General features: G+C 53.0%; 1 protein-coding gene across 1 annotated transcript in view; it reads right to left on the bottom strand.

The window, feature by feature from the left end:
- Positions 1-15,938, bottom strand: part of Hmcn2 (hemicentin 2) — a 123,657-nt gene extending 107,719 nt beyond the window's left edge. Inside the window, exons 1-4 of the mRNA XM_026386316.2 lie at positions 15,603-15,938; positions 4,555-4,625; positions 3,246-3,404; positions 2,785-2,907 (exon numbers count right to left, since the gene is read on the bottom strand). Coding sequence (XP_026242101.2) covers positions 2,785-2,907; positions 3,246-3,404; positions 4,555-4,625; positions 15,603-15,855 — 606 coding nt within the window. The 5' untranslated portion in view covers positions 15,856-15,938. The remainder of the gene's footprint in view (positions 1-2,784; positions 2,908-3,245; positions 3,405-4,554; positions 4,626-15,602) is intronic.
- Positions 15,939-26,016: the final 10,078 nt, after the last annotated feature.

Here is a 26,016-nt window from a genome sequence, read left to right as displayed (position 1 = left end):
AGGGAGGCCACAGCCATGGCGCCTGCTCAAGCTTCCTGTAGGTAGGTGGCAGAGCCCCAAGCCAGGCATCCTGGCCAGGCCAGGCCCTCAACCATTCCCCGCCCCACCTCCCCCAGGATGAGGTCAGCTCTCTGGGTCCCTCCAGATCCAATAATCAGAACCACCTGGTCAGAATCTCCCCACCCACGCTCACCCTTCCTGTCTTAGAAGGCAGGTCACCTCCTCCCTAGCTGATCCCCAGAACCTGGGCAATTTGTGATTTGCATGTGCTACCACTGGGCAAGGGAAGGGCCTAGCCCCAGGGCCCACCCTGAGAGATGAGAGGCCCAGTGTCCTCCTGGGAGAAAACAGGAGGATTCCCAGGCCAGGGCAGGCGCAGGTGGGTGGGGAGCAAGCAGCTCTTCTGCCCCTTCTCCTCCCCCTGGCCCCTCCACGTCACACAGGCCAGTGACAGACAGCACCCTGAGCTGTGTGCTCGAGAGAGCCCGGGAGGACACACTGGGGAGGAGAGTTCTTGGTCGTATCTAAACCTTGATGGAAAATACACACCTTCAAGACAGGCCCAGGGGCCATGCTGTCCGCCTCCAACACAGTGCCCTGTCCATGCAAGGGTGGTCACAGGGCCAAACCCCTGGAGAGGGGAGACCTCCAGCTGCCTTTAGACACCCCAGAATTGCACAGGGGCTCCTGGCCGGCTCCACGACTGGGAGGCGCCGAGTGCCTTCTCTGCCTCCCCCCCCAGCGCATCTGCTGAAGCTGCACCAGCATGCAGCAGGCACTCAATAGAGGAGAGCAAGAGTGTGCAGAACATGACACTCCCGCCACACAGGACGCACTTTGGAAAGGTCGAAGGGCTAATGACACACACAGGGTTCGGGACTTCTGCAACCTCTGGGGAGGCTCCTCCCATCTGGAGCCTCACTGTCCCCAGGGAAAGCACCATTGGCCCCTCCTGGGGGGTGACCACAGCCCTGGCTGCCCCAGCTGCTTTCCCAGCTTGCCCAATGTCTGGGAACACCTGGAAGAAGCCACGTGCGAGGCATGAGGCTAAGGAACAGAGCTCCCTGTCCGGTAGCCCAGCCCTGGCCATCAGCAGTCCCACTGAGTCGGACACCTGCTGCCCGCCAGACTCCCAGGGCAGAAGGCCAGGTACCACAGCCCAGAAGCAGTGACTCCCTGGGCCCCTGCCTGCCCAAGAGGACTCCTGGGCCAGCCGCCCTCCAGCGGCCTGCCAGGCTCCCTGTATCTGGTTTGCACCAGCAGGAACCCAGTCCCAGGGGGTGGCCCAGAAAGGTCTCCTTAGAAGCAGGGATGGAGCGATCCCTCCATTCTGCCTCTGCCTGCGTCTGGGGCTCCGTGCCGGGGAAGGCTGATGTGTCACCGAGAACCATAAACGCCATCTGTCAGCAGGGAGCTCAGGCACGCTAACCTAAACACGGCCCTGGAGACACTCTCCGCAGTTCCTAAATACACAACTCCCGAAGCCTCTCCCTGAGGGACGGCAGGGCTGGCCCATCCAACCCCAGCCTGGGGCTCTGCCTCTCACACCTCTCTTTCCCAGGGCCACAGGGACCCCGTGAGCCCATTCCACAGCCACTTCGCCAGCACCTGCTCCGCACTGGTGGCCATGCAAAGTACTGGAGATTTTGTAGCAAACAGGACGCACGTGGCCAGCCCTCAGGAGCTCACAGACTAGTGACATTAAATTATCACACGAGCATAAAATGACAATCACATACAGAAGCACAGGGAGCTGGAACAGTGTAGAAAGGAGACTGAATCTCGACAGGAAATCCAGAAAAGCCCCATGAGAGGGTATAACTGAGGAGGAGCTGGAAGAACACAGCATGAGCAAAAGCCCTGGGGTAGGAAGACCAGGGACAGTGAAGAGCCAGTCAAGGCCAGCAAGGTGCTGAGTGGGGGCAAGGGGAGAATACAGGCAGTGAGGTGAGAAAGGCAGAGGGTCCCCTAAGGTAGACATGCCGGCAGACAACAGGCAGGGACCTATAGGACCTATAGACTACTTTAGAGGGGTCCAGGGGCTTACAGGAGCCAGCTCACACAAGCCCAAGAAAGCCAAGTGTCAGGGTCAGCAAACCCAACTCTGTTTTGGTGACTTTGTAAGAGCAGCTCCAACGCAGCCAAAGCTGGAGGATTTACACAGTGGAAATGGGCAGCCTGTTCTTGGCAGAGAGAAGGCTGTTAGCCAGTGCTCACCAGCTCAGCCCTGCGGGAGCCCTCCACTGCTGGACAATGGGAGTGGGCTGGAGGGACAGCAGCCCCTGAACAGCCTGCGATGGTGCCAGAGAGGAGGGGCAGGACCTGCCGAGTGCCGGGCTCCGAGGGAATCCAGAGGGTGGCCCTCAGGCCACAGGACTGGGCATGTTCCCAGCCACACAGCCTAGACCTGGTGGCTCCCGTTCTCCCCACCCACCTTGGCTTTCCAGGCTCTGGGGAGCTCAGGAGGAGCCCCAGCCAGCACTTCTGCCAAGTTTCACGGGTCCACCTGCTGGTGGCCCCGCGGTCGCACCCACCCCCTGTGCTTCTGCAAGCCTCAGTCTCTCTGCCTGCGAAGCTTTTGCCTGTGAACCCAAAGGACCTGCCTTGGGCCGGGGGGGGGGGGGGGGGGGTGTCATTGAAATGACGTCACCTGCCCTGATGAGAGCCTCCCGCCCCGTCTCGGGTGATGGCTCTGCTGGGCTACAGCTGCCAGTCCCCCAGCAGGCAGAGCACGCAGGGTGCAGGGATGGGCAGTGTCCTCCTGCCCCTGACCGCAGGCCTCACCTCTGCCACTTGCTGCTTGTCCAGGTGGAACACCTGCCCAGAGCTGGTGGAGGCGATCTCCTCGTAGGCCAGGTAGCCAGGATGCGTGCGGTCACCACAGTCCCCCGTGAGCACGAAGACCACCTGGAAGGCGACGGGCACGTGCCTGGCTCAGGACCCCCGGCCACCTGCTGCAGGTAAGTGGCAGGGCCCTTCCCGGCTCTGAGGGGGATCGTGAGTGTGCCCATCTCAGCATGACGAGGACAGAGGGACCACCTCCCGGGGCCACTGGCCCGCAACCTGCCAGGCTCAGTCCCCGGGTTCTCACGGGGTCAGGAGCTGGCGCAGGGCCAGTGCTCACAGTGGACGCCTCATACATGGGATGAAGCCCATGTCAAGGGAGGCTCGGAGGTGACCTTGTTGGAGTGCCCCTGGAGGCTGCAGCCAGGGGGACCCTGCGGTGTCCCAGGCAGGAGGGTCACCTGTGACTGCTTCAGCTGCAGGAGCTGCAGCAGCTCCTCCTTCTTGTGGTGGTCCTTGGCGCGGGCATCCGAGAAGACGTAGATGAAGGAGCCGGGGTTGGCGACCTCCACCGCGGCCTTGATGGCCCCCACGCTCATCTCTGGGCAGTCGCCACCTCCCTGCAGGCGGGGGCTCGTCAGCGGCTGCCGCCCACCTCCTCCAGAAGGACCCACCCGAGACCTCTCCAGAGCCACGGGGAGGTGCCCTGGTGCCCCCCCAGAGACACCACATGGCACCAGCCGATGGCAAGCTTAGGGAAGCAGCTCGGCTCATCCACCCTGCGACGGTGACGGCCACCCAGGGGACGTGTGGGCGGCAGACAGTGGGCCACCAAGCCCACACGTGTGTCTCATTACCACGTGATGAGTGCTACAAGTGGGGACAGGGAGGGGACATCTAGCAGACAGCCCAGGGGAACCACAGACGGCTGCTCAGACCAGGGCGGGAGGGGCGGAAGAGGACAGAGGGACCACCTCCCCATCCATCGGCCTACGACCTGCTGGTTTTGTCCCCGGGTTCAGCCCACCGAGGTGCACCCTCCTGCCTCCCGCCCAGCGCCCGTGGCTCTCTGCTGTGCGGCTGCCCCCTCACCAGTCCACAGTCCCCTGCAGCTGCAGGACTTTGCCTGGTGACTTCTCAGCAAATGCTTCTTTCCAACTGGCCCTTTCACCCCCTGGCGAGTTACTGAGTCCCAGTATGAGGGGCCTGTTCTGGACCCTGGGAGGCCCTGCAGGAGGCCTGGCAGGGGAGGAAAATGGGGCTCCTGCCCTCAGGCAGCTGGTCTCAGTAGGTGGGACCAAGAACAGATGCTGAACCACCGTGTCTGGGGTGGCAGAGGAGCCCAGGTGGCCGCGGGGCCTATGACCCAGGCTGCAGCCGGATTGGGGGTTGGAACTGACCTGCCTCACATTGGCCCTCAGCTACCACACGTGCCCTTAACTGGGGACCCCCATGAGCCGCCTCTTTCTATCCTGCAGATTCACTCATTAAAGAATAAGCACCTACTATGTGCTGGGCACAGGGGCTCTGGGAGGTACTTGGTTCACTGAATGAGGGAAGAACCCAAAAGTCAGCTCCCCAGGGCCTCCAAGGTGGGCTGCGAGCCTCCGGCAGAGCTGAGGGGGGTCACGGCAGCGGGGCAGGGGGAGAGCCGCTCTCTTGGCTGCTTGGAGGGGCTAAGACCTGGGCCTCTGGACACTGAGGTGACAAAGGTCAGCAGGCTGGGCAGGGGACAGGGACAGGGGAGGGGCAGGGGCAGGGGCAGCCCACCTGCACGTAGAGTTCTCTCAGCTCCTTCTGAAACACCACTGGGTCTGCTGTGAGGGTCACTGGGCCAATATCTGTGGGAAGAAAGGGGGACCCGGAGCTCAGGGGGGCGCAGAGGAGGGTAGAGGGCAAGCCCAGTTCCTGCTCCCAACAGCAGTCCCCAGCCTTTGTGACCAAGACTCCCCTAAGAATGCCCACTCTGCCATCCAGCCCACTCCCACTCCCAGTGGGAAAGGGATTCTGGGAAGACAGAGACGGAGACGCAAACAATCACCCTTTCCCTTTCCGGGACCCAAAGCAAGCACCCAACATGGGCCGATCAATGAGAATGGAGTCTTCCAGAAACCCCCAACTGTGTGTGGCTTGTTCACATCACGCGACTGAACCCGTCATCATCCAAGACGCAGACACAGGAAGTACCTTTTCTTTGGGTCAGCGACGGCTCCTCAGCCGCAGCTCCCCCAGGGGGCAAGGCAGGCAAGAAAGAGCGAGGGGCGCCCTGAGCCCTCTTACGGGGGAGAAGCCATTCAGTGAGGCCAGGGGTCAGGCTTCAGCGGGTTGAGGCTAGCTTCAGGATGTCCCCTGTCAGCAGGGTGACGGACATCTAGGGAGGCCACGCCCATCTCACTGGCAGAGCCAGCGAGAAGGCACCTCCGTCACCCGCCCAAACAGAGAGCCAGCGTGGGTCCAGCCCACCCTGTGCGCGCAGCGCCCTGGTTCACACACAGCCGGGCTGGCTCGCCACACCCCCACACTCGTGGCTCAGGGCTGAGGGCGCTGGGTTCCGTGTGGCAGCTCCCGACACGTGTTCAAGGGCAGCAGTGAGGAAAAGTACACAGGTTGGCCACCCGAGAATTTGGCAGGACGGGGGCAACAGGAACACTCATCCAGTGCTTGGGAGCACCAGACAGTTCAGCCCCTTTGGAAGACAACGGAAGCTTCTAAAAAGTCATCCACACATCCACCACATGATCTGGCCATTCCAGCCCCAGGTATTACCCAAGAGAAATGAAAACACATATCCACAGGAAGGATCGTACTCGAATGCTCACGGTGGTTGTGTTTGTAACAGGGCCAAGCTAGAAGCAAGCCAAATGTCCATCAACCAGGGAATAGACAAACTGGTGCATTCATGTGCAGTGTTCCCCTTTACTCATGGGAAATACATTCCAGGACCCCACAGATCCCTGAAACCAGACAGTAGCAACCCCTTCATATGACTTTTTCCTGTATGTACATACCTATGATAAAATTTAATATATAAATTAAGTGCAATAATTAGAGATTAACAATAACTAATAATAAAATAGAACAACTGTAACAATATGATAAAATTGCCAGCATCGCTACTCTTGTGCTTTGCAGCCATTATCCAGTAAAATAAGATTCATTTAAACATAAGCTCTATGATAGCATAACAGTTGGCCTTGGGCAAAAACCAGGTGGATCGATAACAGAGACAGCTACTGGGGGACTGACAGGGAGGTAGCCTATACTGCTTGGATACATTGGACAAAGAGATGAGTCACTTTGGTCAGGTTGGGACAGTATAAGATTTCATCACACAACTTGGGATGTGCAGTTTAAAATGCATGAATTGGGATGGGGCTGGGGCTCAGCGATGCGCCCTTGCCTGGCATGTGTGAGGCACTGGGTTCGATTCTCAGCACCACATATGAATAAATAAAATAAAGTTCTATCAGCAACTAAGAATATATTTTTAAAAATGCATGAATTATGGGCTGGGGCATAGCTCAATGGTAGAATACTTGCCTAGTGTGTGTGAGGCCCTGGGTTTGATTCCTAGCACCACTGTAGAAAAAAATTCAAAAACCTATGCATTGTTTATTTCTGGAATTTTCCATTTGACATTTTTGGATCTTGGCCAGCTATTGGTATCTAAAACTATGGAAAGTGAGCTGCAGATAAGAGGGACCACTGTGATCAGGTTCCACTCAGCAGTGCGACAGAAGAAATGACCAACACAGGCCCCAGTGGGAGGGACCCCCATCCTGTGTGCGTGAGAGAAGCCAGACAGCACCTGCTGTGACACAGAGCCAGTTCTAGGAAGCTCTGGGGCAGCGAGAGGAAAGCAAAGACAGGGGCAGCCTGCAGGCTGGAGAGCGCCAAGGGGCACAGGAACCAGCTAGGGGACGGAAATGCTCCACGTACTGGTGGGAGTGTGGTTCCCAAGAGGTGTCATTTGTCACAAGTATACAGAGAAGATCTGTGCATTTCACAAATAAAACACAGAAATGATAAGCCAGGCACAGTGCTGCACACCTGTGATCCTAGCTACTGAGTGGCTGAGGCAGGAGGACCTCAATACTGAGGCCAGCCTCAGCACCTTCGCGAGACCCGGTCTCGAAACCTAGGAATGCTTACCAGTGGGGCGTGGGGTAGAGGGAGGTGCAGGTGAAGCAAGAACAGCAGGAATGCATATATACTTCCTTTTATTTATCTATTTTTTGTGTGGTACTGAGGATTGAACCCAGCACCTTGCACATGCTAGGTGAGCCACAAAATAGGACTTTTTTTTTAAGTTGTTGATAGACCTTTATTTTATTTATTTATACGTGGTGCTGGGAATCGAACCCAGTGCCTCATACATGCCAGGCAAGTGTGCTACTGCTGATCCCCTGCCCCAGCCCAGTAAAATAGGACTTTTTAATATGTACTTGCATGATATTTTTTTTTTTAATATTTGTTTTTCAGTTTTCGGCGGACACAACATCTTTGTTTGTATGTGGTGCTGAGGATCGAACCCGGGCCACACGCATGCCAGGCGAGCGCGCTACCACATGAGCCACATCCCCAGCCCCTCATGATATATTTTTGAAGATGCTTCATGTTAAGTGCCTGGCAATTCACTACACTCTTCGGCTTACTTTGTTTCTATCTGCAATGTTGCCTTTTAAAATAGCAGTAAGGGAGCAGGGGTGCAGGCAGGGCCCAAGCTCACAGGCAGGTCTGGGGACTGAACACCTGAGTCCTAATTCCTGGTCAACCAAAGCCACCTCTTCCCTTTAGAAAGATGGCGGCACCTGGAAACCCAAAGGTATGCAGGGAGAAGCTCTAGAAGGTTCTACACTGGCCAACAGACACATGCAAATTAAAACAGAACACCATTCCTCACCTATCAAATTAGCATGAAGTCTTGTTAGCACTCTGGAAAGAGAGTGACCTCCCCATGCTGGCAGAGACTCGGGTGCACCCTGGCCCCTGGCTCATCCACAGGAGGGCAAACCCACACAGTGGTTTTGGAGGCCAATCTGGCATTCATGATCAAAGCTCACGCGCTCACACTGAGCTGTCTCATTTGGGGGATCCATCCTGTGGATCCGCTTGCAAATGTGTGTGTGCACTGTAAAGAAACTAAAGCAGCCTATTTTACGCTGGAGAAGGCTGATGGGATAAACTAAGATAATTCCTCCTGAAGCACGTTATGTCATCATTATGGAGGACGGGGTGCCGGCACATTTCATGGCATAACACAGCACGTGGGAGGGGCGCTGCTGCAGTATCATTTTTTTTATTTTTAGTATCAGGGATTGAACCCAGGGGCCCTTAACCACTGAGCCACCTCCCCAGCCCTTTTCATTTTTTATTTTTATTTTTATTTAGAGACAGGGTATCCCTAAGTTGCTTAGGGCCTTACTAAATTGCTGAGGCTGGCTTTGAACTTGTGATCCTCCTGCCTCAGCCTCCCAAGCTGCTGATATTACAGGCATTCACCAGGATGCTCAGCTCTATGCACTATAATTTTGAAAATTAAGTATATGCATGTATACAAGTGAACATACACACACACACACACACACACACAGCCTAGAAGGACACCAAAATATTTTTTTAAATGTGTTAGTATCTCTTCTGAGTTGTATTATCAGAATATTTTTTAAACAAGTATAATTTTGCAATCTTTTTGTTTGGGGGTACTAGGGACGTTCGGAACCCAGGGCCTCAAACATGCTAAATACACGCTCTCTCAGTGCGCTGCAGCCCTAGCCCCGACTCTGGAGTATCAAAAAAGAGATTATTAACTACGAGAGCTAAGCCTGAGGCCAATACTTGACAAAGACCACAAAGAGCACCACGGACCAGTCCTATCTACTGAAATCAGACGCAGAAGTCCCACGCAAAGAGCTGGCACTGGAGGCCAGCTGCGTATTAAAGAGAAGTCCACTGTGACCAGGCAGGGCTGGGCGAGGAGAGCAGAACAGCTTCACATTAAGAAATCACACGGGCTGGGGATATGGCTCAAGCGGTAGCGCGCTCGCCTGGCATGCGTGCGGCCCGGGTTCGATCCTCAGCACCACATACCAACAAAGATGTTGTGTCCGCCGAGAACTAAAAAATAAATATTAAAAATTCTCTCTCTCTCCTCTCTCACTCTCTCTTAAAAAAAAAAGAAAAGAAATCACAGTAACAGGTCAACAGGAGAAAGTCACTCACTGAAACTCAGCCCTTGGCCAGGTGGGTGTTTGGCTTTTCTTTTCTTTTCTTTCTTTCTTTCTTTTTTTTTTGACTTTGGTGGCATTTTGTGTTTTGGTGACAGAATGAAAGCATCATCCTTCACCAATGGCCAAAGCCTCACACTAAGAGCCAACATCAGACCACAGTGTGAAACCGGAACAGGACAAGATTGCCTGCAGCTGCCACAGTATTGGCATTGTTCTGGAAGTTCTCGCTGGGGAGTAATACAGATATTTAAGATAAAGGGGACATTTGATTGGAGGAGACAACATTATAATTTGGACAGGCTGTGGCTGTCAGCCTCGATCCGACTCATGACCCAAAAGATTAGTAAAAAATTGAAAAAAATATACAAAAAGGAATTGCTCTCCAACATGATACCAATGCTCATTTGCAAAAAAAAAGTAATGGAAAAATATCCTTAATATAGTAACAAAAGCCAAAATGTTTAGAACTGATCTTTAAAAGAAAAAGAAATGGGTGGAACTTAGAAGGAAAAAAAACTACGAATCTTTTCTAGAGGAAATGACTATGGGAACAGAGGAGACGCAGCCTTCGGAGGAACAGGTGAGTTTTTTACAAAAGACAGAACTTTTCTTCCCAAAGTCGAGATTGAACACGATCCCAACCAAAATCACAACTGGAGTTTTTTTTTTTGGAAATTGACAGAGGTTTTCTGTGTTTCATCTGAAAGAACAGATGCTCTAGAAGATTCTGAGAATGAAGAAGGTGAACAAAAAGAGGGCGGGGAGCACGGTGTGGAGCAGCGAGGCAGGGCCCGGCCAGCGCCCACCCAGAGCCACAAGAAAAGGAACCGGCTGAAGACCAGGAAGTCCGCGTGACTTTGAAAATGAGCGGCGTCTGGAGACCAAGGACAAAAGAACTGGGCTCTCGTAGGAAGGCTGTTCCCCGTGGGCCATGGAGTGACCATCCCGCAGCCAGATCTGGGCAAGCCAGCACTGAGCGGTCAAGGGGTGGACACAGGGATGGGGTGGAAGCCGGCTGTGGCCACTGGAATAGGAGGCCACAGAGAAGCTACACATGCTTGGCTCACCACTTATAAATAAATAAAATAAAGGTCTATCAACATCTTAAAAAAAAAAGTCCTATTTTGTGGCTCACCTAGCACGCACAAGGTGCTGGGTTCAATCCTCAGTACCACGTAAAAAATAAATAAATAAAATAAAGGTATATATATATATATATATTCCTGCTATTCTTGCTTCACCTGTACCTCCCTGTACCCCACGCCCTCTCTGGTAATCATAGCTACTGGTGGCTGAGGCAGGAGGACCTCAATATATGTGTGGGAAGGGGCTAGACCGGCCCACGAGGTGATGAGCTAGAGTGGGCCACAGGGTGGAAGGCAGGGTCAGTGTCACATAGTTCATGTGGCTGCGCCTGCAAACACGGATGAGATATAGCTGAATGCACAGGCTCTGGGCACAACCCAGACCTTGCCCTGCCCGCTGAGGGAGAGGCAGTGACACCCCAGTGGCAGCAACACACTCTGCCCTGGAGTGCAGCTGCTCACGCACAGCAGGAGGCAGGCTCCCTGGGGAGATGAGCCTGCACCCTGCAATCACAGGAGGTGCTCGGAACTCAGATGTAAATACCTATGTCCTTCTAAATGCCACAGCGACACCAACGGGAACTCCATGTCCACGGGACATGGAGGCCACTGAATGTGCTCCAAAGCTTGGAGTGTTTGAGCCAGAAAATAAAGCAGTCCTGGATTATGAACTGAAGTGGAAAATAAGAAGTGTCTCTGACTCCATGTCGATGTAAATACGAGATTAAATAAGTAAATAAGGAAGAAAAGAGAACTGTCTTTGCGGGGGAGGTGGTAGAGGGGACGGAACGTTGGTGCTTTACCACTGAGCCACGTCCCAGCCCTTCTTATTTTTTATTGTGAGACAAGTTCTCACTAAGTTGCTGAGGCTGGCCTGGAACTTGCACTCCTCCTGCCTCAGCCTCCCGAGTTACTGGGATTCCAGGCTGCGCCACTGCGCCCACAGAACAGAGGGCTCTCACTGGCAGAAGAAGTCCAGACAACTGATGCGGCCCCTGTAGCCTCCAGGAGGCGGGGCAGACCTCCCCCTCCCCCCCATGTGGGCTGCAGTGTCTCTACTCCAGAGAGAGGAGGACATCACAGCGGAGAAAGCTAACAGTGCCCCCTGCAGCAGGTGACCACGTGCAAGCAGAGGGTGCTCTGGATAGAGATCGAGACAGTGGCACTGTGTCTCTTGGGCCTTATACCCCAGAACACACATCCAACTTGAAAAAAGCATAAGACAAATCCCAACCCTCCTCAAAACAGTCAGGATCAGTGGAAACCAAAATCCCAGAGAAGGAGATAGGACAACTAACCACAGTGTGAAGTCCTGGGGCACAGAAGGGGCCCCGAAGAGAAACTCAAGAACCCTGAGTGAAGTGTGGATGTTAGTTAGAAAAAAGCGTATCAATGGCCACATCAATGTTTATAGCAGCTCAATTCACAACCAGATAAGCTTTGGAAACAACCCAGGTGTCCTTCAACAGATGAGTGGATAAAGAAAATGTGGTACATATACACAATGGAATATTACTCAGCCATAAAGAAGAATGAAATCATGGCATTTGCTGGTAAATGGATGGAATTGGAGCTTTTCATGCTAAGTGAAATAAGCCAGTTCCAAAAAAACTAAAGGCTGAATCTTCTCTCTGACGTGTGGATGCCAACCCACAACAAGGGGGGCAAGGGGAAGAACAGAAGGTCACTGGATTAGACCAAAGGGAATGAGGGTAGGGAGGAGGAATGGGAATAGGAGAGACAGTGGAATGCATAGGACATCACTTTCCCATGTTCGTACAGGAACACATGACCACCGTAACTCCACATCATGGACAACCACAATAGGGCAAGTTAGGCTCCATGTATGTTGATATGTCAAATACACTCTACTGCCATGTATAACCAAAAAGAACCAAAAAGTGAAAAGAAAAAAAACAAAAAATTAAAAAAAAAAAAAGAAAACACAACCATAGTGGCTGACTCACTGTGTAGATGGACTACAGTGATGTAAGATGTTCATAACAGAGAAACTGGGTTTTGGGTGATTCCTGTGTTATCCTCACAATAATGCCACAAATCTAAAACTTTTCTAAAATAAAAAGCTTATTAAATTTTTTAAAGAAAAGATAACATGAGGCAGAATTCACTCTATTTATACATATTATAAAGACTAAAAATTAATACAATGGGCTCCTGGCAGAAGAATGACCATAAAACAGAACAGACCAGATAGCCCAGATTGATTCCTAATAGATAAAGCTACTTGGGTAAGGTTCAAATGATAGAGCAAAAAGTTATTTGAGCAAATGCCCCCAAATAATCAATTATCCTGCCGTAGAACTACATTCGTTTCCTAGTCGCAACTTGCACCAGATATTTTTTTTAATTCACGGTGAAAGGATTAAATGCCAAGAAAGAAAACACAAAAATCTAGAACATCTAACTGATTTTGTCATCAAAAAATAAAAACCAACCTTGCTAAAGCATCCATGTAAATAAATCACAAAAGAAAAAAAATCAATAGATTTCATAACATTTAAAGCCTCAGAACATCAATAATACTGGAAGACAAAGGCCGGGGAAACACCAACATACAACCAAACACTTAACGACATCAGCATCAGGTCCTCCTGTCGCCCAAACAACCACCCAGGTCCCCCGTGGAGATACCAGCGAAGAAACCAGCGATTTACAAGAGAAGAAAGTCACACACAAAACCCTCATGAATTGTTGAGCCTTGTGAGTAATTAAAACTGGAACATTCTCCATCTTTGGAATTAGGAAAAACATGTTTTTTGTTTTGTTTTTCTCTGGGGATTGAACCCAGGGTGCTTTACCACTGAGCCACATCTCCAGCCCTTTTTATTTTGAGACAGGGTCTTGCTAAATTGCTGACCCTCAAACTTGCCATCCTCCTGCCTCAAGCTCCGGAGGCACTGGGACCACAGGCCTGCACCACCGCGCCCATCTCGGAAAACAAATGTCTTATTCTAACTCCCAGTGTCGGCAGCTGAACTGGGAGAGGCCACCTCGGTCACTTCTAGTGAACATTCTGGAAGACAACTGGACTGGCCGCCCATCTCTCATTGTGTTAAAATGGCCTGGGAATTCCACCTAATCCTACAGAAAGACCAAAGATGCCAAGATCTTGACCCAGGAGTGCTTTTTATCACATTTAACTAGAGAAAACCTGAAAACAATCTAAATTTCCAGTCAAATGAAACAACGAACAAGTTTCCACCTTTTCTACTCAGGGAGCATGCCATTTTTGCATTTAAAAACTTATTTAGAACATTTCCAAAGCACAGTCCTTCTCCACAAAGCCCGTGCCGTCTAAGACCACTGCTCTTCTCCCTGACACCCCTCCAGGGCTGCCAGCATGCAGATCTGGGGGCCAGTTGGCTAAAAGCCCTACTTCTCAAGCTTTCTCCCACCGAAAGGAGTTCTGTCTGCTGAATCAAAGACACAGCCAGCCCTGACCCCCAGCGCCAGCCCTGCCGAAGCTCCAAGCCCATAGAAGGAAATGCAAGGTCTCCAAACCCTCAGCCAGGCAAGGCTGATCCAGGCCTGGGCTCCTCCTCCTCCCACGCACACCTGCCTCTCCACTCAGACTTCCTGCCCCTACCCAGCAGCTCCAGCACCCCAGGACGTCCTCTGCCCTAACTGTGTCCCCAGCACCCAGCATCTACAGTCAAAAACCATTAGCCTTCATTCCTGTTCCTCAAGCCACCCTGCAGGTGGCTTCCTCAGGAATCCTCTCCTTGGTCCCCTCCCCTGAGGACCCACCTGGGCCAGGAGCTGGTGCCTGAACCAGAACCTGTCACCTTCCACTCTACCTAGCCTGTCCCCACAGGCTGCCCACTTCCACGGGGAGCCTCACAGGGCTCCACCCACACTCCAGTGAGGGGGACCTGTGTGTGTCTCTAGGGACACCCTAATCGGGGACTGGAAGGAGGACCTGTGTTTTGCTTCACTGAGGACACAGTGACAGGCTGAGCCTGGAGGAGGCTGGAGAGCCGTACACCTGCTCAGCACAGAGAAGAGCACGGGTTCAGGGTGGAAGGGGCTCCTGAAGCTGATGGCCAGAGAGGAGCAGCGAGGACAGCCCTCAGGAGCCCAGGCCCAAGCCTCCTACAGCTCCCAAGGGCCGAGGTCCTGCCCTGCATAACAAACAGGGGCTATGAATCAGGAGGGCGTCACCCTGGCAGGTGGCCTTGGGGAAGTCTCCTTGGTGTCCAGGCCTCAAGCTCTCCAACTGGGAGGTAAAGGGTGGGTCAGGTGATCTCCAGGGTCCGTAGAGTGAGGTCTCTGGAAACCCCAGCACCGTCTTCCAAGCAGGTGAGAGAGCTGGACAGACAGGGTGACCCAGCCTCCAGCCTTAGCCAGGACAATCCACACCCCATCTCCTCACCAGCCCCGGCCTCCATGCCCCTGGTCCCAGGTGGAAGCCTCCTTTCCAGGTTCCCAGAATTTCTTTCTAGAGCCCCATGAAGCCCAGAGCTCTGAGAGCAGCGGCCCTCCAAGCCCCTGGACAGCAGACTCGTACAGCCCTGGTCCACTCCTCGGGGGAATTCTGCCAGGAATCTGCACTCCCCACCCCTTTCCCTCTCTCTCTAAAGCTGTCCTCCTGGGTAAGAGGTGGATGGATGGAAAGATAAGCAATAGAGCAAACAGAGCAGATATAAACAGTAGGATCTAGATGGTGGGCAGACAGGGTCAATGTACTGTTTTCTCCCTACTCTGTCAGAAGGGCTTTTTAAAAATTTTTCCCCCACTAAAAAAACAAAAATGTTGAGAGGAAAAGTGTCTGGCTTTGCAAGGCTGGGAGCCGGCAGTACCCAGCTGCTCAAGGAACTTGGGGACCTCTCAGGAGCCCTTTCAAGGGGTGCCCCTAACACTGAGCTGAAAGGAAGGGGGCTGTGGTCAGCAGGGGTGGCCTGCGGGGCTGGGGGAGCTATGGTGCGGGAACCCCGCAGTGAGGACCAGCAGGTGGGCGCCCCGTTGTCCATCAGAGCTGGGTATTCCTCAGGAATATTCCTAAGGAAGGGCAGGAAAGGCAATGTCTCAGCACCATGAGTTCCTCTGCACCCCATTTCGCCCCTAGGCCTGCCTCTGAGAACTGTTGTGATCCCCAAAGCCCAAGCTGAAGCGAATTCTAAGAAATAACAGAAGTGGCACCCAGTCCAACATCTCAGCAAGTCTTCGCTGATTCTTTCGTAACTGGGGAAAGTGAGGCTCAGGAAAGTGAAGTCGCTTGCGAGGTGTCTTGCACTGGGCCCTGCTCTCTACCGCTACCCTGACAGCCCTAACCCAGGAGGGCGGGAGAAGCGGGTAGAGAAGGTTCCCGGTGGAGGGGAGGGACGCTTCGAGGCCTGCTCCTGGTGCCCAGGGTCCCCGAAGCGCGCGAACGTGCCCAAACGGCGCCCTCGCTCGGCCGGCACTTGCGCCCAGGGCGCAGAGGCTGGAGGGGGGGCAGGCGAGTGCGCGCCTCTGGGCGCAGTCGGGGGACGCGGGGCGCTACCTGGGTCGTGGAAGGGCACCAGCACGTAGTTGGCGATGGCCTGGCTGCGGCTGCTCAGGGTCCGCTCCAAAATGCGGGAGGCGCCGTCGATCACCTGCATCAGGTCGTCCCACATGGAGCCAGTGACATCGAAGACGAAGGCCAGAGTGGCGTCCCCCGTGGTGGGGGGCAGCACCGTCCCGGGCGCTCCAGTCACCGCCGCGGCGGCGGAGACTGCCACCAACAGCTGCAGGAGCGGTGCCCGGGGCATCATGCTGGGCGCGACCCACTGGTTCGCCACTGCGGTGACAGGTCGCAGCGAGCGTGGTCACCCTGGTGAACCAGAGGCCGCCCAAAGCGCGGCTGCCGCGCAGCGCCTCGCTCTGGGTGCTCGCGGGACAGGGGCGCGCGGCGGGGTCCCCCTGCTGGGAGCCGGAGGCGGGCCCTAGAGCCCACCCCGTTCAGGGTCACGGCCCCGCCTCCTCCGCTCCCCCCACCGTGACTCAAACTTTCCCAGCCCCGCTGCTCGCCAGTCCAGACCCGAGGTTAGAGGAGGACGCGGGGCTTAGCAGAAGGGAAGTGGGGCCGAGGCCAAGGCAGCCAGGGACTGGGGTGCGCGGGAAGCTGCGGACACCTGCACCTCCCGCCGTCTGCACGCCCACGCGGGCCCCGCTGCGGGGGAGGAAAGGGGAGGGGGCAAGCGGTCGGCTGTCATCCCCAGACGTGGCCAAAGCTGGTCCTCGCCTTTGCGACTTTCTCCACCCAGCAACCTCCCCATCCCCCATAAAACACGCTCTATTTCTCTCTCCTCCCACCTCTCCCTCCTCCGCGGGCGCACAGAGCTCCCCCCTTACTACAGTTATAACTATTGTAGCCAACAGCCCTAAGCCCGGAACCCCACCCGCTATGCATTTTCAGGTCGTCTCCTTGAAGCTCACTGCACCCTGAGGGTTTTTTTCCAGGTCCCTGTAGGTGCAGCACTCAGCCAGGAGGAAAGCCCCCTCCTCCCCCTTTCCCCTCCTCAAGGCTTGCCCCACCTCTGAGGTTGACTGCAACCCACAGCCTGCTCTTTGAGCCTTCCTCCTAGCTGCCACCAGGCTGTGCAGCAGGGCCCTGTCTGGAGGTCTGCCCCTTCCACCCCCAGTGAGCTCTGTGGCAGGGAAGACCCCATGCCCATGAAGGTTTGCCACCTGCATGGGAGAGCAGGTGTCAGAAACCGGGCAGCGGGGACTTGACCAAGGCTGGGGTTGGGAGTGGGGGGGTCTGGCACCACACATCCTCAGAGACTCAGCTCTAGACCAGGACAAGGTTCCTGGGGAGGGTGTCTCAGGTGGGTCTCCTGTGGAGCTATGTATCTGATGGGATATGGCAGAAGCCAGGTCCCCAGATCCAGCAAGGGAGTGAAACTCACAACCCAGCTCAGTGGGAAGTGGGCCACCTGCACTTGTGAACACTGGCTCTTTAAATCTCCCTGGGCTAAGGCTGCAATTGCCCCCAGAGTCTGGGCAGGGCTGGGCCAGCTGTTGGAGAGAGAAGAGAGGCCCCAGCTGTGGGAAGGAAAAAAAAAGACAGGAGCCAGGAACCAAGTGGTAACATTTAGACCCAGTGCAAGGGACCTTTGGGGACAAAGTGGTCCTTTGGTTATTCACGCCACAAACGTTTGCTGCACCTGAAGTGTGTGTCCCTCACTCCGAAAGGCACTGTTGGGACGGGATGGGGCAGGGAGGACAGTAAAGATGAGCAGGAGACAGGCTTCCCACCCTGGGGAGAAAAACTGTAAACAAATAATTCTAAGTCAATGAGGTAAGTGCTAATAGAGGGACTCCCAGAGCCCTGGGAGCCCACAGGAAGGAGGGCCTGAGCCTAGGGGTCAGAGGAGGCCACAGAGTGAGCCTGAGCAGTCTTCAAGAGCAAGAGGGGAGGGCATTGGAGGAGTGGGAACAGCATATGCCAGGGCGGGAGACACCAGGGACCTGCCAGCAGGTAGCCCAGTGGAACTGGAGGGGGACAGCAGAGGAGAGGTGAGAGGCAGGTCACAAAGGACCTTCAGTGCCTCGGCGCAGCCCCTCTCAGGGTTTCCCTAAAGGCTCGGAAGAGCTCGTGAAGGATATCAGTGTCCTCATCTCAGTTACATTGAGACAGGGCGCAGCAGCACACGTTCAGGGTACACCCCGTAGAGCCTTCAAGGGTTCTCACTGCCCTGCCACCGTGGCCCCACCTCCAGGGTCCCTTGGAGCCCCAGGAAGTTTGCCAGAGAAGGTCTGAGGACATCTTCCCATGGCCTTGGGCAGGCACCCGCCATCCCCCTGCTGTGGCTCCATCGGAAAGTGCTGTCTGTCCTGGTCCACTGCCTGCCCAGGTGGCAGGGGGGGTTTGGGTGCTCAGGGCTTCCCAAGAATGTATCTATGGTCATGGGACCAGAGCTGTACACAACAGGGGCCCGGCAGCCAGGGAAAACCCCACCCTCACCAAACTCCAGCCCTCACCTTGACCTCTCCAGGCCCCTGGGAGCCTGCATTTTTGAACTCAAGATAATCCACGTTTCCTCTGTTTCCAGAAGGAGCGGTCCCAGTGGAGTTGTCTGTTCCCTGACATGCTGCTTGTCCACTGGTGTTCCCTGCCTGGGGGAACTGGCCCTGTCCCCTGCATCTGCATGGAAAGCCAAGGCCAGGCAAGAGGCGGGATCAGACCCTGGGACGGTCAGGGCCAGTTGAGGAATCACTGCTCCCTACCAGGGGCCTTTCTTTACGCTTGCCACATCCTAATCCCGGAGCCATCTTGGTCCAGGCCATGTCAGCCGCCCAGTGAGTCTGACGTCTGCACCACCCTCGCCCCAGCCAGCCCTCCTCCTGAGGTGTCTGCTCTATTTCTGCTAAATGAGTAAAAACCCCACAGTGGACAGCATGCACCAAGGCCCTCCCCACCAGCACTAGACCCGTGCGCCAACATTTTTTCTTCTTGTAATGGACGGGGAAACTGAGGCTCAGAGAAGTGGATTCTGCATCTAGGCTGACCTGGACCTACACCTGCCTTCCTGAAAAGCCTGTGAGCCACCCCCCATTCCACACAGCCACAGAAACGTGGGGCCATGATTTATACAGGACCCCCCCCCCAAGCAGAGTGCAGACTGACATGGAATGCAGTGCCTTTCTCAGACAGCACTGTCCTCTCCGGCAGCTCTGCTGGCCCGACTCAAGTTTCAAACATTCTGCACGTTTAAAATGCCGTGGAGACACCACGCCATGTCACCAAAATGGCTGGACAAAAAGGAGAGTCAGAAACAGGCGTGGAGAACGAGGCAGGGAGGCCTCCGACCCCTCCCTTTACTGAGAAGTCAGCCAACTGGAAGCCTTGCCCCCCCCAGGAGGAACCGAGGAACTCAGTGGAGACAGGACCAGCAGGAGGTGGGAGCAACTGACAAACGACCCAGCCACTGAGGACAGGCTGGGCAGCGGGTGTAGGGATCCTCAGGGCCGCAGAGGGCTCCCAGCAGCCAGGCACTTGAAGGATTTACTGTGGAATGCAGTCCCCCGATGGGACCAGCCTCCAAGTCACATGTACCATAAGGAACAGTTTGAGGCCATCCCAAGAAATACTTGAGCAGCTCAAGAGACAGGAACCATGGCTCATCCCCATGTTTTCAAGAACAAACACGAAAAGCTAAACCACAGCCAACCCTCGACTCGCTCCCGGCCGCCAGCCTGGCCTGTGTCCCCTGGATGGAGCTTGCGTGCCGCTGAGCCCATGGCTGTCATCAGGGGAGAAGGAGCCCACCTCATTGGCAGGGATCCTGGCTCACTGTTCAGGCTATGTGGTGACAGCCTGACTGTGGCCATGATGTCACCTGTGTCACTGTGGCTGGCACAGAGATGCACAGTGTGCTGAGCTCGCTGCTGCCCTTTTCTTCTGTCTTCTTCCTTTCCCTTTGCTCATAGGTGAACGTCCCACTGAACTCTCTGGTCTATTTTTGTGGCCACTGGTGGCCTCCTGCCCTTTTCCTGCTTCTTTGTGGAAGGCTTGGCTTCACCAACCCCCCTCAGCCTTCTCAGGTGTCTACACTTCTTCATGTGACCTGAAAACTCTTTCCTGTCTCCAAGGTCACCCTGTGGTTCTGGCCCTCTTGCCCATCATGGGGCAGGGAATGGACTTTTTTTTTTTTTTTTTTTTTTTTTTGGCCAACAGGAACTGAAAGAGCAAGTGCTGGCTTATCTCCAGAACAAGGTTGGAAGGCTTCCTCTGCCTGATTTGAAGTCTTCACCTAAATCGACAGTGGTTAAGAGGGTGTGGTACAGGCAAGGAGTCAATAAGATGCAATCAAGAGTGTAGCAATGAGTCCACACATGTGTGATCAACGGTCAGCAGGGAAGGGGGGTCTTTTTCAACAACTGCAACTATACGGGAAAACAGTGAACCTGATTCCCTGCCTCACGCCATGCACAAATATTAATACCAGATGATCCACAGGCTCAAACATAAAACTGAATTAGGAAGCTTCTAGGAAAAAGACACAAGGAAGAAAGAAATTGGAGCCCATGCTCTTCCACACGATGACGTGATGTCTACAAAGGTCCCGAGGAATTGGGCTGCCATCTTGAAACCCTGAAGACGCTGAGGGCCCAGAGACACCGAAAAGAGGAAGAAGCCTCAGAGCTGTCCTCCATGTGGCTTCTTGTTATGTGGCTAATAGATTTTCCTTCAGAGTTAAGCTCATTGCATCGTGTTCTCTGCTACTTGCAGCCAAAAGCATTCTGAGATACGCCTGTTCACTTTCCCTCGTATGGGGTCCAGTTTTACTTAACAATTTCTATTCAGGAAATAAGAACAAACCTTCAACACTGACCTTCTTCTGAAATTCAGTAGATTTCCAAAACCTAGACTTTTTAGTACTTTAACTCCCTGGGGCAGGTTCTAAGACATCCTGGGATTGTCTACTGCAAGAAAGTGACTCACAAGCGTGTTCCCGAAGGAGAGGCCACATCTGACTCATTTCACTCATACCCCCAAGCCCAGCATCTGGCACATAGTAGAATAAGTGGCTTAATAAATAAGTGCCATACAGATGGGTGAATACAACCAGAAAAGCCCAAACCCTTTCATTTTCATTCATTATTTTATACACTCACGAGCCAAATCAATAAGCAGTATCCTAATTCCTTTAATAATTTCCCTTAATTTATATTCTCCCAATATTTGAATAAGTTTCCCAGGTGTATGAAGAATGTGATCAGAACTGGACCATCCCCGGGTTGGAGACAAGGTCATTAAAGCCAGCAAATCTAAAAGGCCTGGCCTGCCACCAAGTCAGAATTCCTCCCATCACCGCCAGGGTCCACACCTGACCTAAATGCTCACCATTAGCACCACTTCCTCTGTGTTAACAGCAAAGCCGGGGTCCACTTGAGAAGCCCCTGTGCCACTGCACTTGGCTCAGCCCAAATAGCCCTAGCACATTAGCTTGGACCATTCAGCAGATGAGCTCTGGTCAAACAGAAGATGAGGAGAGCCTGTCTCCAAGGGATGGAAGGGAAGCCCAGAGCCAAGAAAAATCACTCCAAGACCCAGGTCGAGAAGGGTGGGGCTGTGGGGCAGCCACAGGGAAAATTCAGAAAGTTAAACATGGAATCACTGAATACCCAGAGATTCCACTCCTAGATAGACACCCCAAGAATTAAAAACAGGTGTTGAAACAAAAACTTGTTTGCAATGTTCACAGCAGAACTGCGCACAATAGCCCAAAAGTGGAAACAACCCAAATGTCCATCAAGGAACAAATGGAGAAACAAAAGGTGGCATTATCCATACAACTGATTATTAATCAGCGATAACAGGAACAAAGCACTGATCCATGCTACAATGAGGATGAACCTTGATAACATCATGCGGCCAGATGCAGTGATGCATGCCTGTGGGGAGCCACATCAAGTCACCATGCCTTCCTGTCCTGACGCACTATGGGGATCTGAAAGATCACTGCAGTCTGGTGAGGTAGTGCCCATACTTGGGACTCAGTCCCCACCCACCCACCCATAGTTCAGATAGCAAGGCCAGTCTTCTGAGTAGGTACACCCTGAGGTTGAGCTACACTCACCTGTTCTTTTGTAATCCTACCCCTTTGCCCTATTTGGAATGGATGAAACGCCCTTTGTGTGTCCCCTTCTCTTGCTCTGCCTTTGGGTGGGCCTCCCTAGATGTCAGTCAGCCTGCTGACAGTGGACATCATGAAGCTAGACTGCCCCCTGAAATCTGACCCCTTGCCTCATTTGAATGGCTTTTTCCCAGTAAAAGGATTCAGCACGTGCTCTCTCTCTTTCCCCGGACCCCTAATATCAGAGGAGCCATCACAGGACCCAAAGAAAAAGGTATCTCTGTCTCTTGTGTGATTATTTCATTCATCCAGCTCACCTGGAGTGACCCTGAGTGTTTTAGCGGTGGAACGTGACACATGCCTGTGATACCAGATACTCAGAAGGCTGAGGCAGGAGGATGGAAAGTTCATGGCCAGCCCCAGCAACTTAGCAACAGCCTGTGTCAAAATAAAAAATAAAAAGGGCTGTGGCTGTAGCTCAGGGATAGAGCGCCCCTAGGTTCAATCCCCAGTACTGAAGGAAACAAAAAATTATGCTGAGGGAAAGCAGGCCAGACAGAGGTCACATGTTGTCTGATTCTGTTCGCAGAATCATATAAATAGAATCTGAACATCTCCAAATAGGTAAATCCAGAGGGGCAGAAAATAGATTAATAGTTTCGGTGATGACAGTTGCACAATCTCGTAAATGTACTAAATACTGTAAATTGTACCCTTTAAAATAATTTAAAAAGTGAACTTTGTGAGTTTTGTGTATTTCACCACAATGTTTTTTTTTAAAGGGTAGGTTGTGGCTGTTTGGGGAAGGCAGATGGAAAACCAGAGTGAGGGGGATTTCAACCCACCAAGAGACTTGGAGAGGCCAGCTGGGGCTCCCTCTGCCTTCAACTGATGTGGAGTCCAGCCCCTGCAGTGGGGCGCTGGATTCTGTACCCCAGCCAGAACTCTGACTGCTCCAGACCCCTCACTGCTAGTCGCTTTAATTACCTGACAATTCAATTCATCCTCAGGAAGTCTTCACCGGAGAATTCAGTGTCACCAAGATGATGTCAATCAAGGAAACAGATCCCCCCTAACCACTGAGCCGTGATGGCTGTCCTTTGATTAAAGCAGAGAATTGCAAAAGGAACCAGATTAAAGATGTTTGGATTGATGATGCTGGGACTGCTTCCCAAGAATCCGCATTTGGAAAATCTGAAGAAGAAAAATGGCACTTCCCGGCCCAGACATCAGGCCATGACCTTCCATGCCTGAAGAGGAGCTGCTTGCCAAGGGCCAAGATTTATGGGATGGACTCAGTTACCAAAGGAAATCTGATTACTGCTCAACTGACATTTAGTAGAAACCAGCCTCCGCCGCAGGGATGAAATCCTCAAGAACAAGCGGTTCCTTGCTGTTGCACAAGGGACATCATAGACCTCGTGGGGTACACTGGCTGTGAGTGTGGCTCAACTGAAAATCAGTGGGACTGCTCCTTGTGAGGGAGGCTCAGTGGAAAGCAGAACCTGCCTCTGGAGCTCGGATGCCGTTACCCGCCTCCCCATCCTCTTTTGCAACTGACACTCAAGGGCACCCATCAAATACAGCATTCTCGCCTCTGGTTCTGGGGCCAGAGACACAGAAAAGCTAGACAGAAAGTCCAGTTCCTGGCAGGGCAGGGACAATAGAATGAGCCAACGCCTCTAGCCATCAGACGAGGGCTGCGATGGCCTCTGGGCTTGCTTCGGTCTGGGTAGCACCACGTGAGTGTGATTCTGCAGCTCCCGGGCAGGCGCCCGCTAGTGCTGCTTAAATCAGCAAAACTTTAAAGGATGGATTCCCACAGCTATTCCGGAACCCGCTCTGCACGTGACCCAGGAGAACCAATCAGGTCGCGCCATCTCACGAGCTGCAGCGCGATTGGTCTAGAGGTGGTCACGAGAGACACACACGCAGCCAATCAACATCTTTCCCTGGGATATTTCTCAGGAGCAGAGTCTCTCTCTTATCCCTGGGGGCATAGGACTCAAAGGCTATGAAGGGTCCCTGTCAGCAGCCACGGTCCCCACCCCAGGAAGGAGCTGATGTGCATTCAGGGAGAGGGAAACCTGAAGAGATGAGAAGCAGAAAGAGGAAGAGAGAAATGTGATATCCTTGGAGTCCCTGTGCCCACCATACTTTGTGCCGTGACCGTGTGACTTGCTGAGTTCCCTTTCCTTGTGTGGCTTGTCCTGGTTGGATTTCTGCAGTGTGAGGATGGCCTTAGGCCTGAGCCTAAGCAACTCCATTATAAAGACTCCAGTTTGAAACCTGCAGTCTCCCCAGGCACACCCACAGAGCCCTCCAGTGTGGCCTCAAACAAGTGACTTCCCCTCACCCTGATAAACAGTGAAGCTCCTGGCAGGCTGTCCTCTCCTGACGAGAGGGAAAGGGAGAAGATCAGGGTGGAGACCACCAGACCAGATGTTTGGACCCCAGGGTAAATGATGTCATGGAGAAATCCGGGGGTAGCTGATAAGGATGGTAAGGGGGGTCAAAAAGCCCCCAAGTTGTATAAATAATAGAGCTGATGAACAGGGATTCAGCCAGCCAAAACAAAGATGCACTGGAGCTGGAGAGCCTGATGAGGACCTGACATCCCATCATTGTCATCCTTTCCTGATCCTCTGCGTGATCCTCACTCTCTCACACTCTACCGCCTGTCTGAACTTTAGTGAGGCCACAACTTCTCCCTATGACCCTCTCCTCACCCAGTCATCCACTCCGCACCAGGAAAAGCCCGCCTTGGTTCCGAACCTGGGCACCATGGTTTGAGTGAGTGTGCATCTGCTGGACATAAAGCCTATGGCCTGAGACTTTTGAACTTAGCATGCAGAGGGAATGTCTGTCATTAGCCTGTCATGATCAAGTGTGTTTGCAGTGCTTAGAATTAATCTAGAATTGTATGCTGTGAATTAATTAATCTAGAGTTGTTTGCTGTGAATTGATCATGTCTATTGCAGTGCCCAGCATTAAGGATCGGCATTTTCTTGATTAAGAACCTATGGAGTGCTGGGCGCGGTGGCGTGTGCCTGTAGTCCCAGCTACTTGGGAGGCTGAAGTGGGAGGATCGCTTGAGTCCAGGAGTTCTGGGCTGTAGTGCGCTATGCCGATCAGGTGTCCACACTAAGTTTGGCATCAATAGAGAGATTCCAAGGTAGTGAGACCTTAAGAAGTCAATATCGTAGGAACAATGGGCCCATTATTATATATAATTACAATGCACTAATAAAAAAAAACATAAAAAAGAACGGCATTCCAGAGAGTTGAAATAAATATTGGGTAAAATTTTGTTTTCAGGCCCTTAAAAAAAAAAAAAGAACCTATGGAGTGAAACTGTATTGAGTGATTTGAGTGAATAAAGCATTGAAAGGGACAAAAGCGTGTGAACATTCTTTATTTCTCCCCTCAGCTGCATATGTCACAATTTTGCCCCCTCGCGACATGCAGTTTGTAACACAAGTCCTATATCATGAAGTGGGGAAATGTGCTTTATTCAGGGATGGACACGTGATCCTGCCTTCTCTTCAGATGGCAGCTGACTGATGGTGAAACAGAACAAAATCCCTGAGCTGAGCACCGAAGCACCTCAGCCAGGAGGCAGATGGCATCCATCAGTGAAATGGTCTGGCATCCAGCAAGCACTCAACAATTGCAGAGTGAGAAAGCTACGGTCACTCCTACTAAGAGCTCCTTCCCTTTTACAGCTCAGCCAAAGGAGAGGGGCAGTTGAGGATTTGGGATGGGTTATTTTCCCCTTTCTTTCCAAAGAGCTATGAGTAAGGCTCCACCCCAAGTGGCTCCTCTCAGCTCTCTGAACTTGTTCAAGGGGAAAAAAAATATTATTTTTTTTTATGTAGCCAGAAAACTCTGCTTGCTGAGGGAGTTGGTGACCTGCACTTAGAGGAAGTGGTCCACTTTAAATATAGTACTTTAATCATTGGAGTTTCTTGAATTTCAACTTGTAGTATTCTGGCCAAGCCCCTCCTGGCGTGAGGAGCACCTTCCTGGCCCGGAATGAGAGAAGGCCTCCACCACACCCAGGCTCCTGTGGGCCATCCCTCACATGAATGCATTGGACATGACAGCCTGGCCCCTGCCTGACCTGTGGGCCTTGCTCAGTGAGGATACTCACCAAAAGAAACAAAGTCTGACCCACAGGATCAGAGAGACAGGTCGGTCTTTACTGAAGACTCTGGAAATATTAGCAAAGGAGGAATTGCACCTCACGCCACGCCCCTCGGCTTCCCAGAAGTCTCTTTTCAACGAGGCTCCCCAAGGTCTCTGCTGTCACAGGCTGTGCCCCACCTCCTCCCCTCTGCCTCACTCAGT

The sequence above is a fragment of the Urocitellus parryii genome, chromosome 4 (assembly GCF_045843805.1).
Source record: "Urocitellus parryii isolate mUroPar1 chromosome 4, mUroPar1.hap1, whole genome shotgun sequence".
NCBI lineage: Eukaryota > Metazoa > Chordata > Mammalia > Rodentia > Sciuridae > Urocitellus > Urocitellus parryii.
This window is presented reverse-complemented; position numbering and strand designations above follow the sequence as displayed.